At 47.8% G+C, this 25472-nt stretch overlaps 1 protein-coding gene across 1 annotated transcript in view; it reads right to left on the minus strand.

Moving 5' to 3' along the window:
- The window catches only part of CDYL (chromodomain Y like), a 131061-nt gene that overhangs the window by 38145 nt on the left and 67444 nt on the right, over positions 1–25472 (minus strand). Inside the window, exon 2 of the mRNA XM_082639569.1 lies at positions 8888–9554. Coding sequence (XP_082495695.1) covers positions 8888–9554 — 667 coding nt within the window. The remainder of the gene's footprint in view (positions 1–8887; positions 9555–25472) is intronic.

Here is a 25472-nt window from a genome sequence, read left to right on the forward strand (position 1 = left end):
CACCAGACTTTCCTCTCAGAGATTCCTCTAGGGAATCGGCTCTCCTCCACCCAGTCCAGGTTCCCGGGCCACTGAAGACCCCTCCGCCCACAGCGAGGGCATCCTGGGGAACTCAACTCCTAGTAAGGGTCTTCCTTCAAGCGGTGCCTGATAAACTGACTTGTGAAAATCACCTTTCCTCATGTGTAATTAAAAATGTGACCGACTTTTAAAAGGTGACATCAAATTAGGAGGAGATACACACAGTGACAGCTCCCGAGACAGGACTGCGAGGGCCACAACAGGCAGAACAGCACCCAACTTACGCACAAAGCTAGGAAGTGACAGGGCAGCTCGGGTCCACTTTCACGGCAAGCAGCCGCGGCCGGCGGGGAGAGGGCCACGTCCGCGAGAGAGGGCCACCCAGAGGCCGGCACGGGACAGTCACCGGAGCTGTTATTATTCAACGATCAGTATTTAACACGCACGATTTTCTGTAGCCGAGGAGAGCGGAGTTATATTTTAAACATACTCAGTAATCTTAAATGTGTCGAGACTCTCGGGGGCTCAGCCCAGCTCCCGTTTCTACTGCTCGTCGGCTGGGGTGTTCCCTGGGGAGCCAGACTCTGGGTGAGCTGTTCTCACCCACTGGAACTTCTGGGAAGGAGGAGACTCTTCTCTGCCCGGTTTGCTGAGAGGGTCGGCACGCCAGCCCTCACCCTCTGGACGAAGCAGAGAGCCTGTGGCGGGGAGACGGGGTTCTGGGGGTGGCTGGATCCAGCTGTGCCTGGATCCTACTCTGACCCAATGGAGGCATTTTTGTTGGCTTGTTTAAACCGATTTGAGTCATTTCACTCACTGGAGACAGAAAGAAATCTCGACTATTATAGTACGGCCAGTATTGTGAATCATGCTTATAAAAGTCCCTTGTCGCCCGTATGACAGAGAAGAACCAAACAGGAGTCAGGAGTAGGTTCTATCATGGACCCTCCTGTCCCACCAACTCTACCAAATCACTTTCTCTTTCAGAACCAGCCTCATCTGTAACACGAGATGCTCTGGAAGCCGCAGCAGCAGGTTGGAGAACTTACGACAGAACGAAGGCGACAGAGGGCAGGCTCGGCGGTGAGACTGGGTGGGTGTCCACACGCAGCTGTGCACAGCTGTCCGTCAAGGGTGTCACTGGCAGCATATCCCAGAAGCCCAGTCCCCCGCTGCGGGTGACAGCAATAAGAATACAGGATACAGAAGATGCGTGGGGTTTGGAACAGGTGTTCAGCCCCACTAGTCGGCAGCAACAAGAGCAAACGTTTAAAAAAAAAAGGAATTTCACCTGAATATGTGATTGTTCTCCTTCTGGCCGTGTACGGCTCAGTTACAAAGTTCAAAAGGAACAGGAACTGTAGTCAGAAAGCTTCTTTCTTTGCATATGACCTAAGGAATCCAAATTCTTCTAAAATTATAAAACTCCAAGTTAATAAAATAACACACTTTGGTACATTCAAACCTGGGCAACGACCATAAAATTAATGCAAATTAATTCGGGCTGTTCTCTTTAAACTGCTGTAAATATCCCTTAAAAGGCAGAGACCAGACAGGCCCGTTCACTCTACCCCCTGGCGTGGGAGCCAGGAGGACGGGCATACACAGTGGCTCAGACGTGAGATGAGTGTGGTCCCCGGGCAAGGGTGACATGCACGTTCATGAAGTCTTCACACTTTGGAAAAGCTGAACCACCCATCCCTCCATCCACACACCGCCAACACCCCCCCTCCCCGCCCACTGCAAAACAGGCAAGGGCTATGTAAAGGGGACTAACAGAAAAATAAATGCAAACCAGCAATTATAACCTGTAAAAACAGAGTTTTCATGTTTTAAAATTAAAACAATGATACCATTTTCTACCTTCTCATTGGGCAGATATTTAAAGGTTGATTAAGAACAGGTCAATGGGCACCCAGTCTTCAAGCTTGTTTAGAGAGCAATTTGCTAACATCTGAATCTTAGGTCAGTCGTAGCCCTTGCACTTACTCTTGTTCACAGCAGCAAGCGTGCCGCCTCAAATGATGCAGGGTAACACTAGTGTCTACGCACGCGTGTACGTGCGGGTATAAATACACACGTGCACGGGGCCGGGGGAGGAGAGAGCGAATGAGGCAAAACGCAGACAATCGGTGAACGTGGATAAAACGGGAGACGGGTTTTTCATGTACTGTCCCCCAACTTCTCCATAAGTTTGAAATAGTATCAAAAAAATAAAAATCAAGTTTATGACTTCAAAAGAAGTGAGGTAGAGATGTGAGTCTTAAAATACAAAGTTCTCCAAGACAGGATGTCAAATGAAAAAGACAAATCGCAGAACACTTATGGAGGATGATTCCATGTCGAAGAGAACAGACACCCAGAGAAACGTCTGCAATGACACACGTCAAACTGTTAATGTTCCCTCTGGGGAAGGAAATGGTATTCTGAGGGGAGGCGGCCATGGTCAACTTTCCTGTTTCACTCAATGTACTTGTAAATTACTTGTGTCAAAATTCACAGTATTTCTGGATTACTTGTGTTTAAGACAGGAGGTACGTTACCATTTCTGGTGTTGTAGCATCAATTAAATTTATTCATTTACGGGGGAAAAGCTCACAATGCCTATAGCTGTGGTTCTCACCTAAAGGATGCGCCCAGACACAGGCCCCTGCGGGAATGCAGGTGTGCTGGCAGACAGAAACACGACACACTATGCCTGAGGCCACTCTAGTGCCTTAAGGGCAGGACCAGGGATGTGAAACCAGGGGAGAACCCAGGCACAGGCGCCACAGTGCCCCCTGCTGAGAAGCACTGACATGAAATCACTGAGGCCATGCGATAAATAACCACGACATCTGTGAAAGAAGGGAGGAGGGCTGTTCACGTGGATCTGAAAATACAGCCAAGACGTATCATAAAAGTAAAAAAGAAACCTAGGTGGTAGAACCACACGACAAGTATGAGCCCACTGATGTACTGAAAAGATGTACATGTTTGTACAATTTCTGGAAGGAAAAAACTGTTAGCAGCAGTTCTCTCTGGGGTGGTGGGGGAGGAGGAGGTGGGGGTTGGGGGGGAGCTTTTACTTTTCTTTTTGTTCTTTGAGATGTTTTAATTATTTTATGTTTTCCTGTCATTAAAAATGTTTAATTATTAAAGTATTTATTTAAAAATAATTTACAAATGCCTAAAGACAATTTCAAACCAAGATCTCAAGAGCGAATAGGAACTAGATCTGTCTAACTATAAGAACGTAAAATATACTACAAACACAAGGACTTAGTGGTAGATAGTTCGTTCCCATCTTGCTCTACAAAACCACAAACTTACAAGAGAACACGGCACAGGATGGCCTGAGAACCACCTGGAGGGTGTGCTGGGCCCACCTGAGAGAGAGTCCGGCTCGAGAGGTGGGATGGGGCCTCGGGGTGTGTGTTCCTAGCAGGTCCCCAGGTGCTGATGCTGCTCTGGGCACCGCACTCCGAGAACCATTGGAATAGGAAGAGACACAAAGACAGTGGGAACGAAGAGAGAAAACCAAACAGTCACAGGGCTCTGAAGTGGGCTCACTGGGCCAACGCTGCCCCGAGTCCCAAGCACTCTTGAGCGTCCCTAAAGCCTCGCGGAGGAGCGAGGAGGCGAGTCTCCCAGAAGCAGAGGTCAGAGCTCGGCAGTCAGGTCGGGTTCCTCCTGCGGGGACTCGGGCTGGTCCAGAGCCAGCTGGGTGACTCCCTAAAACATCTTAGGCCCGTTGAATCTGTCACGATCACACTTAGTTCATTTTACACAAGACAGGAGATATGATTACGAACGGTGAGCTGATGCTTCAAAGAAGACAGTGATGCTCTGGAAAGTATATACAGCGCACGGGTAAGAGGAATGGTCAAATCAGGTGTAAGCGAGAAAGTGGGAGGAATGAAAAATTCTAGGGCTGTGCACCCAGGCAGACCGGTGAGTACCTGAGATTGTGTCCACTTTAATGAAATCCGAACTGGAAACAGGAGAAGAGGGTTTAAGGGTGTGCGTCACACAAAACCAGTGGGTCCACGTGTAAAGAAAGAGGCTCGCTCTTCAAACAAGTGGCAAGTGAAAGCACCCCTTTAAAGGCCTGGGGTCCACATCGGGGACTGGCGAAGAACCGCCCATTTATAAGTTTTCAAGTAAAATGATGACGGCCTGTATGTTTTCAGAGACTCTTGGGGGTGACCGACTTCACCCCACAGGCTGCTGCTGCAGGGCAGAAACCTCTTCTCCGTGGGGCCTTGTGCCTACAACTCCACTGGAATCTGAAGCACATCCAGATTTGGGGGCTGCCGAGCTCAGCTCAGGAAGGAAACGGGGTGACTGCACCATTCTGCGGGGCCACCTACCGTGTGCTCAGGGCGGGCAAAGCTGAGCGCCCGCGAGCTGCCGGTGGGTCATTTCCCCCCTGCAGCCTTTCCGCGTGGGAGACCACGACAGACGCTTGTTGCTTTCAAAGGGAAATCCTTCGTGGTGAGCCCTCGTACACACATTCAATTGACGGTCTGCTACAGTGTGGCTTCAAACGTCCTCTTGTCCAGCGGACACTTCCTGCTGGGGCCCCGCTGACCGGCGACTGCCTCTGGGCACTGGTCTCCTGGCCTCCTAACCTTCCCTGGAGGTAAGCTGCAATGTCGGCGCCTACACAGCAAGTGGCCCCAGGGCCCCTCCTGCAGAGGAGCTCTGAACCGGGAGCCCGGGCAGCATCTGCTTCATATTCTTACTGGGAGGAAGTTATGCTGCAGCTCCTCCTCCTCCTCCGAAGAAGCAGCCAGCTTTTCCTGAAAATTTCTCCTAGGAACTTCCTCCAACTGAAATGCTCACAGGGTGGAAGACATGTGGTGTGTTAAGGTATTTCCTCCATCATTTTCCTCCTAAATCTGTTAGCTTTGACTTAAAATCCAGCAGCCAACCCTACATGATAACACTGATAAGGTTTAGACCTCATTTCAAAAAAACAGTTTTTGCTACTAGTATTTTCTCAAATGTCATACTTGTGGAATGGTGATCAACTATATATCTGAATTCACGAAAGAACAAAGTAACAATAATACAGTTTTTAAAAGCAATTGCTTCTTTTGTAGGATTACTTCATCAGGCAATTAAAAGAGCATGAAAACAGTAACTTATTAATAAAAAAGAGTGAAAACACAGCTGCATTGCCTAAATTTAAGATTTTTTCTATTTCTTAGTGAAGCAATATACTCATCTTTTTTTTTTTTTGCGGTACGCGGGCCTCTCACTGTTGTGGCCTCTCCCGCTGCGGAGCCCAGGCTCCGGACGCACAGGCTCAGCGGCCATGGCTCACGGGCCCAGCCGCTCCGCGGCATGTGGGATCGTCCTGGACCGGGGCACAAACCCGCGTCCCCTGCATCGGCAGGTGGACTCTCAACCACTGCACCACCAGGGAAGCCCTATACTCATCTTTTAAACCTCTGTTTCATACTTAAAACAGTCAAAAACCAAACACACATATGGTTAGTCTGTAAAAGTCACTGTATGTGTGTGTTAAAATTCTCCAGAAACATTTACTCTTTGGGTAACAGACATTTAAGTATCTGCTGTGCTTGGTGGCAAAAATATCCCCCCTACTCGATTAATGTTTTGAATAGGAGATGGTTCATTTCCCAATGACTCCGCAAGTATCTGCTTCAATTAGTTTTAGAAAAACAAATCAGGGTTCTGGTGTGGCACTAAAATTACCGTGGAAGGTAGAAACAAACATCTGTGTTAAGAATGTACGAACGTGAGGGGGCTTCCCTGGTGGCTCAGTGGTTGAGAGTCCGCCTGCCGATGCAGAGGACACAGGTTCGTGCCCCGGTCCAGGAGGATCCCACATGCCGCGGAGCGGCTGGGCCCGTGAGCCATGGCCGCTGAGCCTGCGCGTCCGAAGCCTGTGCTCCGCAACAGGAGAGGCCACAGCAGTGGGAGGCCCGCGTACCGCAAAAAAAAAAAAAGAATGTACGGATGTGGACCAACCACCCAAGAGGGCCTCGGTCCTCCTCGTCAGGAGAGAGACACACTGGAGGCGAGGATGTGGTTTTCCGGAAGGTTCCATGCTCTGGACCACGGACCTTGTCTTTTCAACAGCACCCGCTCTCGTTTAGTGTGACCCAGTGACAGGGAGAAAAGGACGTGTCACACAGCCTCTTCTCCAGCAAGCACTGTCCTACCCAAATCACTCCCGCCACGCACAGGCGCTGCTCTGGCCGCGGGGAGGCTCAGCCCTGCAAGACAACGTCCCTCCCGAAGCCCACAGTCCAGTGGCAGGAAGAATGGAAGCATCTTCCACGCAGGAGGGTGACAGGAAGCAAAGGCGCCCAGTGGCCCTGACAGGTGTCCGGGACCCCACTGCAGGCCTGGGTCACCATGGCCTTAAAGACATTCCCGAGGGGCTGCCAGACTTGCTCCCATCTAAGTGGGGAGGAGATTCTCAACCTGTATGGGACCCGGGTGGGCAGGAGAGAAGGGTGTTACTCTCACCCCAATCAACTACGTCCGCAGAACAAGATAAAATAATTTAAGATTTTACACTTACACGCCCCCTGTGGTTTTAACCACAGACACCCTTATAGACACTGAAAAATTTCTGAAATGGCTACGGGTGATAAAAAAAAAGGAAGTCACCCACTTTTTATTTAAATAGAAGCCACAACCCTCCTTATATACAAAATTGAGGGCTTCTGCTGAGGGCAGCCAACCCTGCAGAACTGTGCTGAGAGCAGAATGTGGGAACTTAAGAGTCAAAATAGTTTTGAAAATTATGGGTCCCCTCCGGCCAGAAAACGTATGTACACACCAGCTCTGTGGACAATCAAAGGGGAACCCCAGGATCTGAGGCCTCTGTGCCCCACCCCCAGGACCAAGGCTTCCCAGAGCAGGGTGAGCAAACTTCTTCTGTTAAAAGCCAAACGGCCCACCTTCAGCCTGCACGCTACACAGTCTCGTCACAATGATTCAAGTCTGTCCCTGCAGCTGGAAAGCAGCCAGACTGTAGGTGAACAAACGTGCCTGGGTTCCAATAACCCTTTGTGGAACAGAAATCTGAATTTCTTCTATTTTCACGGATCGTGAAATATTATTCCTCTTGATTTTTTCAAACATCAGAAAACGCAACAACCATTCTTAGCTCCCAGGCCACACAGGGCTGGGCCCGCGGGCTGTAGTTTGACGGCTCGGGCCCGGGCCTCGTCTGCAGCACCAGAGCCCAGGCGGCACCTGGCCCGAGTGAGCGGTGAAGCAGGAGACGTTTCTTTCCCTGGTGAAGGTGGCCGGCAGTGGCGAGGAGAACACAGGGTGGAAACTAAGAGACGTGCTGATTCCCGCCCGGCCTGAGCATCCAGCCTCTCCGGACCCGACCCCCGTCTGTAGAGTGGAGTCTCCTATTAGCGGGCTGTCGGGCCTCATCTGCCTCCGAGCCTCTGTGCCTCTTCCTCGCACCGAGGTCAGAGGGCTGTGTCTGTAGGCAGGTCAACCACACGAGAAGTCAGCTCTGCGGACGAGCTCCAGGCGAAGGCCAAAGGCAGGGCGGAGCAGCAGCGTCGGGGCAAAGCCCGTGTCTGGGAAACACTGGCGAGAGGCCCCTTTACTGTGCAAAGGGGACCCTGACCTCAGTCATATCCCCCCAAGCCTGCGGGATGCACCACAGCAAGACGGCAGAGCAGTGTCTCAGGGGAACACGTCTCTGGAGGAAAAGAGCGCCCCAAACCAACCAACATCACTTTTCCTTGTGTCGTATTATTCTACTAAGCGTGGGCTGAGGGAGATGCGCACAGGTACAGAGACCGTCCCACTCCTGCAACACGGACGGCGAGGGGGCACGAGTGACAAAGGGACATGAGAGTGGGTGGCTCTTGGACCAGAAGGAAGAGCAGTGTCCACGAGGCGAAGAAGCGACAGGGAGAGAAGAGCCGGCGCCCCGACGTGGAGAGAGAGCCGGACAGGTGGGGGGGGCCGCGTGCAGACTCGGGGCCGCCTGCCCACCAGGTGCAGCAGCTGGCGACCGGGGATCGCGCCCCCGTCCAAGAATCACAGCGAATGGATGGGAGCCGCCAAGAGGCGGGGAGCAGGGGGGCCAGTAAGACAGCAGGCAGGTACACCTACCGTGAGGTGAGGCATACGTCAGAGAAGACGTAACAGAATTCTAGAAGAAGTGGCGGCTCGCCAGGTACAGGAAAAGGGCAGGGAAGTCAGCTGTCTGTGCTGATCCCCAGGTGTGCTGTCCTGGGGTCGGGGAGGCCACAGGATGACCACCCAAGCTGCAGCGTCCGGGTCAGGAACAGGGTAAAAGCAGAACAGAAAAGAGCACCCACACTGAACGCACTCCTGCTCTGAAAAAGGAATCCGAACAGTTGACTATTTTGGAGAGACCAATTGAGGTCCCGAAGGCTCTCAGGTCATCAATATCCTCCTTGAGAGGCACTTCCGGTTACTTAGATGGGTTAGCACAATGAAAACCATGACTTCTAATCAATACCGGTCACACTCAGAAAATTCAGATGGATTCCTAACATGAGACACAGTGCCTAAGAGATGCATAAAGGTAGAAACGAGCTGTAAAAAACCAACCAACCAACCAAACAAACAAAAAACCCAGCCATCACCTACTCAGAGTGGGACACTGTTTAAGTCAAGCCAACGTGGTGGTCCAGCCTGTGGACGGCCAATGAAACAGAGACAGCCAGTGCTGACTTCAGACGCCAATGTCAAAGGCTTCAAGGAAAAAAAGCAGGGGCTGGCGAAACCTCTCCGGGGTTCCCGCAGACAGACATGTGTCAGAAGCGGAGCCCGCAGGAGCCCCCGGGCCCACACCAGACTGCCCTCCGGCGCAGGGACCCCACGCCCCTCCAAGACCGTCACTCACCTTTCCCGTTCACGGCTAGCCCCGTGGCCATGGCCGCGGTCACGGGGCCGGACACCTGCGGCACCAGCGGGTGTATCCGGGGCCGGCTCCCCATCCGCGCCCGCTCGGCACCGGGGCCCAGCAGAGCTCCGACCGGCTTTTCGGCCGCCACCTCCGGCGCCACCGTGTCCTCCTGCCCCTGCTCGACGGGGTCCAGTTTCTCGGGGCTCTCGCTCTGAAAGCCATCCACCGCGGTCCTGCTCTTGATGGGGCTCTTGGGCACGAGGATCTTTATGCCTGACTTCGCCAGGTCCATGTTCTTCCGGTTCGAGAGGGACGGGGCCGGGTTCCTCCTGAACTTCTGGCCGGCGGCAAACAGCGGGCTGGCCTTGGGCTCGTGTTCCTTGCCGACCACCAGAGATTTCGGAGAGGCCTTGGAAAAGCTGCTGTTGGTGGACCTGGAGATCTGCTTCCTGGCGCTGTTCGGGGAGGCCCGGCTGGCCCTGGTGCAGGGGCCCTCCCTCTGCTTCTCGGTGTGGCGCCTGTTGAAGTCGTGGATGTACTCCTCGCAGTTCACCAGGTGCTGCTCCGGTTCCCAGGTGTCGTCCTCGCTGTCGTAGCCCTTCCACCGGACCAAGTATTCCGTCTTCCCTTTTTTGTTCTTCCTTTTGTCAACGATTCTTTCAACCTGTTTACAGAGGAAAAGAGAAAAGTATAAACGCACTATCTGAAAAATAAGGTACAAGCGTAATAACAATGGACCATCGAAAATAATAAAAACCGCAACAGGTGATGCGCGTGATCGCCTCTTCCCAAGCCAAACCATCTGAAAACAGAACAGTAGGGCTTCCCTGGTGGTGCAGTGGTTGAGAGTCCGCCTGCCGATGCAGGGGACACGGGTTTCTGCCCCGGTCCAGGAAGATCCCACATGCCGCGGAGCGGCTGGACCCGTGAGCCATGGCCGCTGAGCCTGCGCGTCCGGAGCCTGTGCTCCGCAATGGGAGAGGCCACGACAATGAGAGGCCCGCGTAGCGCAACAAAAAAAAACAAAAACTAAAAACAGAACAGTAACAGAGCATTCGGGGTTTTAGCGATTTCCTTGAAATTAAGTCAAACAAAATGCTAAAATGTTATGCTCAGAATATATGGATGTGTTAGGTAGCTTATTTTTTTGTGATTCAAGAGAGGCTATTTTCTATATTGAACACCGACCACCTGAGCTGGTTTTCACGGTCACAACTGGACCAGTGCTGGGTATCTCCAGCCTCCTGCCTGGCCATCCTGTTACCAAGAGCAGGGGCCCAAGAAACAGCACGGCTGTGGTCCAGGCCGAGCCCTGAGGGTGGCACCGGCCCACGCACTGAGGAAACAGGGTCGGTACTGACAGCGTCGCTTAGAAGCACTCGGTTAAAATGAAAAAGGTCCACAGGGGACTTAACGCTTTACTGGTAATAAATGGTGCAGAATGGTCAGGTTATTTACCTTTAAAACCTGGTTTTAACTAGTGTGAACCAACATCTTTAAAGGAAGATGCTGTCAGTCTTTGAATCTGATGATCAACACATCCCGTATCAAATTTATGAATTTACACAACCTTGGCATGAAACGTACTGTCATTACCGTGACAAATTCCACTGCCTTAATTGACATCCTAAGTGTAGGTGGGAGAGCGTCTATGACTCGTGGGAACAAATCTGTTTCGCATAATGCCCCCCAAGTTATTGGGGAAATACAATCTGTGGCTACCTCTCCAGTCAACACAGAAACCACCAGCCTGCTTCCCCAGGGGCAGCAGGTACCTCGTACCTCGTAGGCAGAGGCCTGGGCCACACGGCAAGCAGCTCTTTAACTAAGGAGACAGGGTCTAGGCCACTATCAGGGTCTTCAGCAAACTTCTGGCAAAGCTACAGGTTAGGCCAGCTGACACAACGGTGTACCTAGTTCTCCAACATGCCAAAATAGCAGAAGCTGAGTACAGCTGCAGACGCTGGAGGGGAGTGGGGAACACCCTACACCCCAGCATCTGCCCTACTGTCGAAATACCCCCCAAACTCGCCAGTATACCTACCTGGGGTGTAGAGAATGAAAGCCCTGAACTACAGAAGAGCCTAAAGTTAAATGCGCATTACTGCCTCTGGACGACAAGGATTAGGGGAAGGAAAGGCCTGGTTTCAGCAGAAGGCGGGTTTCATGCCAGGCAGACCCCGCGTCACAGCGGCGTCAGGCCTGCACGGTGGGCCCTCATGGTCCAGGCTGCAGCGTGGGGTGCTTTCAAAGTGATTTTCTCCCATTCCTCTGCTTGTGAAGAGTTGCGTTTAAGGGTGTAAGTATTTCCATTTAAAACACGTTTCTGGAAAATTCCACACCAATCAATTTCACGGCAGGAATAACTTAAAAGTTTTAGATACAAGCGGTAAAGAAATTCTCTCTTAACAGCTAACAACGATGTTTAATCCTTGGTTTCTTTCTAAATCAACTTCCACCCCAGCAGCATGAGGGAGGCTGGACCAGGACGGCCCATCTTCCTTTCGCCCGCTTCCTTCAAGCTGCACAGGGCTCTGGTCAGGGAGGACGGATCTCCTCCCCGAGCCCCGTGAACGGCTGGTGCTCCCTGCAGGCCGGCCCCCCATGGGCTGCACTGCGTGCACACTCGGCAGCCAGACCCCGCTCGGCCACTGAGAGGAGCGGGGACGAGGCACGCACGGGAGACCCCGGGGCTTGGAAGGGGCCACCTGGGGCCTGGCCATGCCACTGCACCACTGGGCACGAGAGCAGCCACAGGCGCCACGGAAACAAGACTTATGCGCACTGAACTGAGGGGTTTGTCACTTTCACGTGTCCTAAAATAGGGAACTTCTGATTTCCTTCAACGATTTAAAAACCTGTGGAAACCATTCTTCCGGCTGGCCTGCAGGTCCCAGATCACAACCCCACAGCCGATGGGGAAGGAGCAGTGGGCACTCGGGGCGCACGTGCTGCTCTAACTCTCGCGGGGACGTGGCTGCAAGCTGACAACATGTGTGGCCGACACGGGGACACAAACACGAAGTGGCGGGTCTACGAGAGCCACACCGGGCACGGGACACACAGCGTGGGAGGTTCAGGCCCCTAAGACCAACTCCACACCAAGCTGGGACCCCCCTCCTTCAAGGACAGACGTCCTCCCTCCTTTGAAAGCGTTAAAGTAAAAGTCCTGTTCATCCCTAGTCTGAGTGGCTAAATTAATCTCCCACAAAAAGGCACATCACCTGGATTCAATGTGATTTTACTGGGATATAAGCCTCAAGGGATTTCCAGAGCTCTCCTGTGATGAGGGAGGAAGAGCTGATCACAAGACAACGCAGGAAGAGATCTTTCTCTGGGTCTTCAGTCCCTTCTGCTTGAGAGCCGCCCCGTAACTGGTTCTGGAACCTAGTATCGACAAACGGTCTTTCTTAAAGTATACGTGAGTATCCACTTCTAGTTACAGAATCTCGATGTAAAGAATTTTAAAAAACAAATTCTTCATAAAAGCACAGAATTACAGACAAAAGTTCTTTTTGTTAGGATTTCCTTCTAAAACTCCATCTAAAACACCCCAAACATGAAAGAAGTAAAACCAGGCTTTCCTGAACATAGCAAAGTCCTCTGATGGTTTCCAGAGCAGTAAAATTAATCAAAAAGGGTCATTCCGAACCCCCAACGCACTCCACCGACCTCGGAGCACGCCACAGTCTCGGGGCCCAGGAAGGTGCTGGGATGGCCTGGGGGTTGCACAAGACAGAAAGACGAGCGCAGACGAAGGTTCACTGACCTGTGAACAAAAGCCCGCGGAGAAACGCCCGCAGTTAAAGAGCTCAGCAAGAGGAGGAAGAACGTAACCCTGCTACCGCTGCAGTTAAAATACCGAACAGCCTGAGAAGTAAGGCCTGCAAACGTATCCGCTCACAAGAAGAAGACCAAAGTCGCACCATCATCAATAACTGTGCCAGCGGCCCTGCTGGTGGCTAATACTTGCTGTGATCCCGCCCAGAACAGGGGGCTTCCAGCGTAACTTTGCAACCAGAAGCAAGGCTGAAGGCTTTTCTCAGGTTTGAGTCGTACACCAATGCCTGGGTAACCTGGAACACCAGAGCATCACCATGGAAACAAGAATACATAAAACCCTGCTTATGTCAAAGAATTCTGGTGGACCTCTGAAGCAACAGAGGAGGGCAGGTGTTTCACCAGTCAGGTGAAAGGTGTGTTAACTATTAAGAACAGGAAAAGTTGCCTTAACTATGAAGAACAGTTGTTAACTATTAAAAACACAGGCAGATACATTGTTCCGCTGGAAGAAAGAGAGGAACATACACGTGACCATCTGATGACACTGGAAGGAAACCAAAAGCCCACAGAACCGAGGGGATTGGACCCTTGAAACAAGGGACCCCAATGGCTCGTACGTCCCCAGAACTCGGCAGAAAGCACAGTCTCTCTCTCTCTCTTTTTTTTTTTTGCCGTGCCGTGAGGCAGGCAGGATCTTAGTTCCCCCAACAGGGCTCGAACCCGTGCCCCTGGCAGTGAGGGCTCGGGGTCCTAACGGCTGGACGGCCAGGGAAGTCCCAGAAAGCAGAGTCTTAGAGGCTCCAGGTGCCAGATGGTGGAGTCAGGAGTGGGCGGGGAGGAGATCTGTACAGACAGGAAGGCCCCACAGAACGGGAGCCACCCACATAACACCCAACCCCTTCACACCCTGGGCAGCCTCCTGCTGTGCCACCAGGGAGAGCAACACCTGGTGCGCTGGGGAGCACCGCAGACCACCTCCACCGCAAAAAACACCGGGCCTTTTAGTGCCACCTCCCACTGGACCCGAGGTTGGCATGACAGTCAGCGCTAGGGCCACCTATCCTGCTGTGCCAAGTCCCCACTCATCTCCCAAGGGAACCACCCAAGGTCCTAACAACCTGCCTGCCTTCTGCCCATGGTGGTTGTGACCTTCCTCTTTTCACTCTGAGAAACACTGGGCCATGTGCCACCAAACTGGTGAGCACATCCTCCTGCCCAGAGAAGAATCGGCCACCAAGAGGGCCGTGCTGGCTGCTGTGTCCGCACAGGACCGGGTGGTGCGCAGTCAGTCTGTGACCATCTCCATGTCTCCCCATCGTCAGGCCACAAAGCGGGGCACCGTTTATTGCCAGGCCATGCACTGGTCAACACAGCGAGCCACTGAGCTCCACTGATTTTCCTCATATCTCACCAAGCGACCCATGAGGCTTGCATCCTCTCCTCTGAGAAAACCACATCCTTGTCAGTTTCCCATCATCGTAAGTGAAACTCAAGAACCGAGACGTGTCTGTGATTTCACCCCATCTGCAAGCTATCACGCGAGTCTGCACTGTTTCATAGATGTGGCAAAGGCAAGACCCCTGATCGCAGACAGAGGACTCTGTTCCTCAGCAGCTGCAGCAGCCAGAGGACCAGCATGTCCTTGCTCCAGTGCCCACAGGATGACACAGACGGCCAGGTGAGACCCATGCACACAACGGGTGATGTTACAGGACAGGAAGCCAGTCTTTTATGATGGGCCGTGAGCATGCCTGCCCCGACCTCTGGCAGGAGAGACTATGGCTGTCTTCTAAACAAACATCCCTGGACAGCCCTGAAAGATGTTCACGGCGGGGGAGCGGGGGGAGAGGGAAGGAGCAACTGGATGAAGGTGATCAAAAGGCACAGACTTCCAGTTATAACATAAATAAGTTCCGGCGATGTACAACACGGCAACTGTAGTTAACACTGCTCTATGGTATATCTGACGTTGCTAAGAAAGGAGACCCTAAAAGTTCTCATCGCAAGGAAAAAAACACTTCTCTTTTTCTCTTTTAATCATATGAGATGATGGCTGTGAACTAAACTCATTCTGGCGACCATCTGGCAGCATGTGTAAGTCAAGTCATTATACTGTACACCCTAAACTTACATGGTGTTGTGTGTCGATTATATATGATACAACTTACAGGAAAAAATGATGTTCATGAATTCAGAGTAAATACTGTTAAAACTTAAAATTTCCCAAATGTATCTAGAGATACAAGACAATCCCAGTAACAATCCCAGCACGATTTTATGTGGAAACTGCCGAGATCTGATCGTTTACATGGAAAGGCAACAAACCTGAAGAACAATCCGGAAAAAGAACTGATTGGAAGACTCATAGAGCCGTACTTCAAGGCCCTCTCCCGAGAACCAAGAGATCCCCAACAGTGTGGTACTTACACAGGATGTACAGGGCATCCGTGGAGTAGGGGAGAGAGCGAGCCCAGAAGTGGACCCTCACTTGAACTGGCCACAGGATTGAGGGAGTGAGTGATGTTTGGTGACAAAGGCTTCCAGAGCAATCCACGTGTCTTTTCAATAAGTACTGCTGGAATACTGGCTATCCTTACGCAAAAGAAGTGAACCACAACCCTTATCCCAACCTTTACACACAGAAATTAATTCAAGATGTATTTTAGGCCCAACTATAGAAGCTTTTCTATGAAGCTTCCATAGCAAAACACAGGACATCATCTTTGTGACTTAGGGGCAGGCAAAGGTTCTTTAGGTCACAAAAAGCAATAACCATGAAAGAAAGAAAATTGATAAATGAGACTTCATCAAAAAACAGTGTCGAGAAAATGTATAAACACGCCAGAGATTGGGAGATAATATCCATAAAAAATATCTTCAAGGACTGGTCCCTAAGACTAATAAAGAACTCCTAGAATTCAATAATGAAAGGACCAAAATGTAATTTAAAAGCGGGCAAAGGATTTAAGCATACATTCCCAAAAGAAGATAGACAAATGGCCAGTACACACATTAAAAAGTGATGAACATCACTGCTCATGAGGAAATGCAAATTAAATACACAATGAGATACTACTACATACCCATTAGAATGGCTAAAATGAAAACACACCAGGGATGTACAACTGGCATATTCATACAGTGTTGGTAGCATTTTCAAATGGTACAGCCATTTTGGTAAAAGGTCTGACAGCATTTCATAAAACTAAACAAATAACTACCCTATGATGCAGCAATTCCAATCCTCATTACTTACCCCAAAAGGAATGAAAACATACATCTACAAAAAGACTTGTACAAAACTATTTATAGCAACTCTGTTCATAATGTACCCAAACTAGAAACAGTCCAAGTTTCTGAGCGACTGGACAAACCGTAGTACGTACGTATAGTAATCTCAACAAGAAGTCAACTGGTGATACAAACAAACACACGGGTGAGTCTCAAAACATCACACTGAATGAAAAAGCCCTACTCAAAAGACTACTCATTGTATGATTCTATTTAAATGAAAATTCTTGAACAAGCAAAAAAAAAAAAAAAAAAAAAAAAAACCACCCAAACTATTATTGAAAAAAACCCCCAAAACAAAGGTTGGTAGGGAATTAACTGGGAGGGGCATCAGTGAAATTTCTAGCTCAATAAGCCTTTGGGTTGCAAAGGTACATGCTTTGTTAAGGTTGGCAACCTGTATAGTACTTAAGACCTGTGCAGTGCATCACTACAAAATGTTATATCATTAACAAATGATGTATAAACAAATATGGAATTCAAGTTAATGAACTGCATGCTAAATGAAGTTTACTAGGGAGAAGTGTCCTGATGTGGGCACTTACTATAAACTGTGTCAACAAGTGAGATGGATGGATGGATGGATGGATAGATGGATGGCAGGATGACAAACAGAAGAATCTGCAGGGGGCCTATGAATGCTCACTGTAAAATCCTTTCGACTTAGATGTTTAAAATTTTCCATAATTAAAAAATGTTGAGGAAAAGTCAGTATTTATTCTTGATTTTAAAAACTCAGAAATAAAGGAAGCTACAATAACTACTAGGAAAAATAAGCAAATTCAGTAAAGTCACAGGATTAATAGTAGTATTAAATAATTAAAATGAAAAATTTTAAATCTCCATTTACAGTATAATCAAAAAGCAAAATATTAGTGACAAATTTAAGCAAAATGTCTAAAACATCTATGCTGAAAATGACAAAACATGGCTGAGAGAAATTAAAGAATACCTACCTATAAACTGAAAGAAACACCATGTTTATAAATCGGTGGTCAGTTTTATTTAGTTGTCAATTTTTCCTAAATTGATACATAGATGCAACAGAATCCCAATCAAAAATCCCAAAGCTCTTTTATATAAATTGACAAATTAACTCTAAGGTTTTGTATGTCAAAGTTAAGAATCTAGAATAGCCAAAACAACACTGAAAGAGAAGCACGAAGTTGGAGGGCTTATATTACCTAAATTTAAGACTTATTATAATGGCTGAAATTCAGACAAGAGTAAATGCTGACGAGGATGCAGGACTAGTGGACCTCTCGTACATGCTGGTGTAAAACACTACTGAACAGAAACCCCAATAGAAGACCAGCAGGGGGAGCGCTCACCCCTGCGACAACAGCCAAGCCCAACAGGAAGAAGAAAGACTCCTGTTCTTTCCTGCCAGGACTCAGCCAATGAAAAGTCAGGCTCTGTTTACTAAGCCCGCCCCCTCCCCTGTCCCCTCTATAAAAGCGTCTCCTTCCCTTGCCGTGGGGGGACCTGCACGTGGTTGCTTCGGCTGAGACGCTGAATTGCAATTCTCTGCTCATCCCGAATAAACCCATCTCTGCTGGAGAAAACCTGGCCGTCTATTTGCTTCAGGTCAGCACTGGCGAGTATGGAAAACTGTGTGACAGTTCCTTAAACATACACCCGCCTCAGCAATTCTACTCCTAGGTAAATACCTAGGAGGAAACCCAAGAGAACCGGGAACATACGTCCACAGAAAGACCTGTACGAGAATGTTCACGGCAGCTTTATCCTAACGGTCAGAGACGGAGTCGGCCCAGGTGTCCATCAACAGGGAAGCAGATGAACAAGACGAAGTATATTCACACCCTGAACACTTGCCCACGATAAGACAGCACCAGAACTGACCCCTGCAACACGGGTGAATGTGCATCATCACTGCGCTGAGTCAGTGACACGAGGCACAGACCGTACACTACGTGACTCCACTCGTCGGAGGGCCCACCAGAGGCAAAACCAATCTGTGGTGAGAAATCAGAGCGGGGAGTCTGTGGATGGGGTTGGCGGGCACGAGGAGACTGAAGTGGTGACAATGCTCCATCTCTGTCAAGATGGTAGCTACAGCAGTGTACACATCTGTCAAAACGACCGCACGCTGAACACCTGCACGTTCTGTATGGAAGTCACACCTCACTCAGCAAACTCAACAGAAAAACTCCTAAGCAGCTCTGAGGCCGGAATGAACCAGGGGAGGAAGAGATGCTCCTGGCAGATGACATCTAAACCGGAGCTGGGTCCTCAGAGACCTGCGTCCTCCCCGCGGGCCGAGCTCCCTGCAGCACACGGCCCACCGTTCCCCTGGCCACAGTGCTGGGGAGCCGAGTGCCGAAGCCGAGCGAGGTGCGCTGGAATGGAAACACGGAGAACGTGTGATACATGTAAAAACAGGACCAGCGCAAAGTAAAACCAACAAGCTGTGCGAAGCATGGACCAAGAGGCTACTCGTCTTACCGCATTAAAACCTCTTTCAGAGCTACAATAGAGCAGGGCAAGAACTGAGTAAGCAATTCATGATAGAAAGTACAGGCCACCACCACCCCATGAATAAGGTTTAACTCACCAAAGGGAGACACCACGTTCCGTCTGGAAGGCTCACGAGGGTGAGGAAACAGCCTGACGGCTGCAGGTGGGAGCTGTGTTAGTCATGGAGGGCGATTCAACATAGAACATCGCAAGGTTTAAAACACTCTTACTCTGTATTCGAGAATTCAGCTGAGGAATAAACTCAAGGAAATAACCGAGTGGATGCTCAAAGACGGTGGCACGTGCAAATGGAGAGCAGGTGAGGAGAAATGCAGGAGCCTGGAGAAGGCACCCGCTCCACTGCTCGGAACCAGGCTCGGAGCCTTGCTTCCCCCCGCCCACCCCGTGTGTAACCATAGGCACAGAGTTTCAGTTCTGAATTCCTTCAGCAGTGACTGACTGAATTCTGCCCTATTATATGTTCATCAATTTATTCCTGAAGCAGGCTCGTAGAATGAAAGGGTAAAAATTTTCAATGGCCGTGTTTTCCAAAGTGTTAAACGCTAAGTGAACTTTCTAACCAAAAACGAAAGAGAAATGTTATGATTTAGGTTATCAGCAAATGTGGATTTCCACCTGCCCCATGAAAAATGCACAGAACGGAACCACCGTTATTCCCGTTTGCTCCTTCCATGAGACCACCAGATACCTGAGCAGTGATATGCCTCACGGTGTATATGCAGGAAGGTAGGGAGACTGTATATACTGTTACGGTCTCCCTTCTCAGTATGTGATCAGAAAATCTATATGCATGCACATTAAATGGATCCTGTTTGCTAAAAGTCACAATACTCACCCTCTCCATCTACTTTTTCTTACATGACTTCAAGAAGTAAAAATGGATTCAAGTTGTTTAAAGGGTAAGGCGCTTAGAAATTTTACCAGTAAGTCACATTTCTGGTATTCTGTTCTGAATAAGAGTAGGATGGTATCTGGTTCCAATGAAACCACTTGCTTCTTGCATACTTGACAGACAAATCACAAACTGAGTCAAATCTATGTATGTGTATTGTATAAACAAGGGTGAATCAGAACTTCTCCCGCACAGCTGCTACAACTGAAAAACTATAAAAACATATTTCATAACAACTATATTATTCTTCAGATACCTCAAAATAGAAAAAAGCATTTGTTATTTTTCATTGACAACACAAACCAAAAATGCCAAATAGAGAGCTTGAAGAAATAATAAATTCCTGTTCTGAGTCAGAATGCTTTACTGTCTGGCTTTATTAAATGGATGGGGACAAAGATGGAATTGTTCAGGAAGTGAGAACAGATAAACTAGGATTTCTGACTTTGACAATTTTCTTTTTAGCTCTATTTTCATAACAAAATAGCAAAGTTAGAAACTACGGTCCTACAGGCAAGGTTCCATATATCTACAATTATAAAAACTTTGCCAAAGTATTCACTTTTAAACCTCAATGTTCCACAAAGAAAGCCAAACCTAAATGCCAAGACATGCCAAAATTAAGTTAAATAAGAATGTACCATACCAGGCGCACACGAAGGACTCAGTAAAGTAACGTTTGTGACAGACTTCACTGATGCCGTTTGATGAGAATCGTTCTCATGAATGACAAGCTGACTCACCGAGAGAGTACCTTTGTGTGGAAAACCCCCAAAGTGCTCCGCGAACAGGAATGAGTACGTCCACCAGGGGAATAACACCCACTCCAGGGTGAAATGCGGCTGCTCTACAGCCCACGCAAATACACTTGCACACACAGGCTCAGACCGATGGCAAACAAATCACTTAGGAGCCAGAATATAACTGCTTTGGCCAGAAAATCAAATCTCAGCTCCTGCACGGAGATGCGGGATTGAGGCCACGCAAGTGATCCTCCAACGTCATCTGTCCCAATTCCACGGAGGGACACTAGGGGGCAGCACAGAGGCGGAATGGGAACCCATTTCTTCCCCGGTAACATGACCCTTAGAGACAGTGGGAGCCCGACCAGGGGTGCACAGTAGTCTTTGTGAGAAAGCGCCCCTCTCTATTTCCTGCAGATGCCATCTCGGGGAGAACGCTTAGGGTGGAGAGGCACTGCCAAATGCAATTTCTACACAGATCCCCGGCGACCTGGAGACGGCCATGGAAGTGCTAAGTGGGGTCAGGATGTGCAGACTCTAAGTCTGACGAACCAGCTCTGAGATCTGCCAGGTAGGAAGCTCTGATCGAGACCCTCAGGGTCTCTAAGATGCACCCTGAGAATCCATCTGAAGCAGATGGATTCTAAAACCCAGTTCTGCTAACCAGTCAGCACACTCACCAATTCCACCAATACGTACCAAGTCCCTGTGACACGTCAGGTTTCTGCTTTTTCTGAGGTTACAGGAAGAAACAGAAACAGTATTGCTTTCTTCTATTTTGGAAGTTATACTCAAGTGAAAGGAGTCAGACAAATTAATAAATGTGAAATACATTAAATATATGTAATTGCTAAGAAGAGAAAAACCCCAGGAACAGGACAGGGTAACGGCAGAGAGCTTGGTCAGGAGGAGCTGAGCAAGCACACCTAGAAGGACGTCCAGCCAGAGAGAACGGCTGATCCAAACCCAGAGGGCAGGGCTGTGCCTGGAGTTGGAGAGGAACAGGAGGCAGGCGGGGGCGGGGGGGGTGCTTAGTGGAGGTGACAGGGGAAAACGGAAAAGACGAGGTCAAGGAGGCTGGGGGCAGGGGGAGAGTTAAACTGAGTGCCTGTAGCCAAGCTTTATTCGGGGTTTGCTCTCACTAAGACGGATGCCGGGGAACGGCTCTGGGCAGAGGAATGCATTTCAGAATTAACAACTCCAGCTACTCTGTGGAATTAAGAACGGGTAGGCAACTGTGACAACCTCAGCAAGAGGAGGTGTGACTTGCACTAGGGTGGTGAGGTGGAAGACATGCTGAGAAGTGGCTGGATTTGGGGTCTATTTTAATGGGGTGCTGGTAAGATTTCCTGATGGACTGGATGCAGGCTAGGAGAGGAAAATGAAGAATGAAAGCTAACCAAGATATTTGGCCTGATTAACTGGAAAGATGGAGTTGACATTTACTGGGATGTGAGAAGATACAAGAGTTCAATTTTAAACACATTAAGAGGAGACGTGGAAGAGACCATGTGACTCACACATCTGGAATTTGGGCTAAAGATAGAAATTTGGAATTTGTAGGCATTAGAAGTGATTAAATCCATGAGATCATGAAGGGAGTTAAGTATGGATAAAGAGAAAAAGGAGTTTGGGGACTGGGCCCTGAGAGACACAAACATTTAGAAGAGGGAACGAACAGGAGAATCCAGCAGAGGTTGCAAAGAACAGGAGTGACACTGGAGGAGGACTCGGAAGTAGCCCCCAGAAGCCAGGTGCCCTAGAGGGGGCTCCATCATTACGTCTAATGATCTTACTAGATCAAATCAGACCCGGAAGAAAGGAAAGAAGAGGTTGACAAATCCTTTCCACTGAAGAAACAACTACAAAACTTGGCAAAGTTGAAGAACAACGACTTCAGGGCCCCAGAAATCCAACAAAAGGCAACCAGTAGATTGAGAAGCATTTACTCATGAAAACCCGCTGAACTCTGAGTAAGAAAAGAGGAAGCTGGTGACCTTGCTGTCTGAGGCTGTCCCCCACCACGGCTCTGACACACTGGTGGCCCTACCATTGTGGGGCTGGCCTGGAAAGCCTGCAGCTTAGCTGTCAAGGGGACTGACTTGATCTGAAGCAGAAGGCAGAAAACCCATGCCGGGAAAGGGCTGCAGCTCTCCCAGCCAGAGGCTGAGGTCCCAGCAGTGGTGACTGACAATGCAGGAACAGGCAGAAATTTATAGGGAGAGCCTGGAAATGAGACAGCCATTGAGGGGAGAGATGACCACTCCACACACCCCACATACAGTGGACACTCAAGGGGGCTAGCACAGAGCAAAACCAGTGCAGCCCTGAAAGCTGTCTGAGCTTTGAATGCAACAGAAACAGAAACACAAACCCAATGCAGAGGGTGGAAGCCTTATGGGCTCAAGGTGTCTGACCATGACCTCTGACCAAAACTTGACTCACAATCTACACAGACACAGGAGTGACCTCTAGAAAGTCAGGCCAAAAATCAAGGTAAGAGCTGGGATGGAGGGAGCTGAGCAGAGAAATCCGAGGCCACACACGTAGGGCCACAAGATTCCTTGGATTACATCCAGGCAAGTCACTTAAAACATGCACACACTTGCAAAACAAAAGCAACAACAAAAAATTCAGGGAAAAAATTAAAATTCTGAAATACACATAAAACACCAGGAAAGTATGAGTCATACTCAGGAAATAAAACAATGAAAACTGTCTCTCAGTTTACTCATAATTTGGATTTAGCAGAAAAAGACTTCAGGTCAACCCTTACAAATACATTAAAAAAAACTGGATTAAAAAAAAAGACTCCATGTTTAAAGAATTCAAGGAAAACATGATGAAAATTATTCAAATAGGAAATAACAAAGAAATAGACCCTATCAAAACAGAACAAAAATTCTAGAGTTGAAAAACACAGTAAGTGAAATAAAAAAATTCACTAGATGGACTCAACAGCAGATTTGAGAAGGGAGAAGAATCAGTGAAATTTTCGAGAGACTGATAGACTTTACCCAAACTGAAGAACAGAGAGAAAAAATATTAAGAGGACATATATAATAAAGAGGACATAAAGAGAGAGAAGGCAGAAAAAAAGATACTTTAAGAAATATGGCAGAAAACATTCCAAATATGATGAAAAGCAATTACTGACAGATTCAAGAAGCTCGACAAAGCCCAATTAATATAAATCCAAGGAGATCCTTAGAGATACAGTTGTTAAACCTTTGGAAGCTAAAGACAGAGAAAATCTTGAACTACTAGAAAAATAACAAGTTAACATATATAGGGGAACAACAATACAATTAATGGTTGCCTTTTCATCAGAAACAATGAAAAGTAGAAAGCAGGAGAATGACATATTCAAAGCACTGAAAGAAAACCAACCAAGAATTCTATATCCAGCTAAACTATCCTTTAAAAATGAAGGCAAAATAAAAACATTCCCAAATAAATGATACTGAGAAAACACATGGCCAGCAAACCTGCCTGACAAAAAAAAACCAAAGGAAGTTCTACAAGTTAAAAGAAAATGATTCCAGGCAGTAATGCAAAAGCAGGGGAAGAAAGGAAGAGCAGTGAGGGCGGTAAATATGTGGGTACACATAAAGACTGGTTGAATACTATTTCTTTTTCCTTCTCAATTTCTTCAATGAAACAAGATTATACACAGCACAATTATAGCACTGTACATGCTCGACAATTTAGATAAAATGTGTGTAACGACACCACAAAGGAAGGGGGAGAAGAGAGACACACTGGAGCAGAGGTGATACACTGACTTGAGTTAAGGGAGTATTAACCTGAAGTACATCGTGATAAATTAAAATGCCTATCATAATCCTCAGAGCAATCACTAAGAAAATAATTCAAAGATATCACTTTAAAAATCACAGAAATTAATATGATAAAGGCAAAAAATGTTTAACATAAAAGAAAGTAGGAAAGAAGAAACAAGAACAAAAACGACGAGATAAACAGAAAACAACTAGCAAACTGACAAAGCAAAACTATTCCAATAATTACACGAGAAATCGAAGAACTAAATACTCCCAATAAAGAGCAGAGGATGGCAGAACAGATTGAACAAAGCAGCTATATGCTCTACAAGAGACTCAAGTTTAGATTCAAAGATACAAATAGGATAAGAGTAGAAGGACAGAAAAAGATATACGACGCCCAGAGTAACCACTTGAGAGTGACTATATTCATATTAGACAAAACAGACTTTCAGCCAAGAAATATTATTAGAGGCAGAGAGGAACACTTCATAATGATAAAAGGGTCACTATTTCAGGAAGACACAATGACTATAAATGTATGCGTATACCTAAAGGAGTCCCAATATACGAAGCAAAACCTGACAGAAACGAAAGGTGAAATAGACAAGCCTACATTTACAGTTGAAGATTTCAAAATAATAATATCAATAACTGATAGAATAAAACAGAAAATCAGAAATGATATAGAAAACTTGATTGCTATCATCCAACTCACCCTCCCTGACCATTACAGAACACTCCATCCTGTAACAGCAGAATACACATTCTTTTCAAGTGTACACACAACATTTACCACCACAGACCATATTCTAGGCCATAAAACAAGTTTCAGTTAATTTGAAAGGATTCAAGACATACAAAGAGATCCTGACCTAGACACATCATAGTCAAACAATCAAAAAGAAAACTTGTTCAATGACCACAAGGAATTAAATTAGAAACCAACAATTTTGGAAAATTTCCAAAACTTGCCATTAAACAACACACTTCTAAATATTTCCCACTGGGATTCCCTGGTGGTCCAGTGGTTAAGACTCCACGCTTCCACGGCAGGGGGCACGGGCTCGATCCCTGATCAGGGAGGTTCGGCATGCCGTGTGGTTTGACCAAAAAAAAAAAGCTAAATATTTCCCACTGGTCAAAGAAAAAAAGTACAGGAGAAATTAGAAAGCATTTGGAAGTAAATGAAAATGAAAATGTATCAAAATGTATGGGATGCAGATGAAGTAGTGCTTAGAGGAAATTTTATAGCATTAAACACGTATTCAGAAAAGAAGTAAAGAAGTTTAAAAAAGATCAATAATCTAAGCTTTCCACCTTGGGAAACAAGAACATAAGAGCAAATTAAGCCCAAAGCAAGCAGAAGGCAGTAAGTAATGAAGATCTGAGCAGAAATCAATGCAACAGCAAAACAACAAAACCACCCAGAAAAATAATAAAACCAAAAGTTGGTTCTTTGAAAAGATCAACAAACCTGATAAACCGTTAGCTAGCCTGACCACAAAAAGGAGAGAGAGCACACAAATTATCAATAACAGAAATCAAAGAGGGACATCACTATCCACGTGGCCGAAATTTAAAGGACTACA

The sequence above is a fragment of the Mesoplodon mirus genome, assembly GCF_964341445.2.
Source record: "Mesoplodon mirus genome assembly, chromosome: 12".
NCBI classification, from domain to species: domain Eukaryota; kingdom Metazoa; phylum Chordata; class Mammalia; order Artiodactyla; family Ziphiidae; genus Mesoplodon; species Mesoplodon mirus.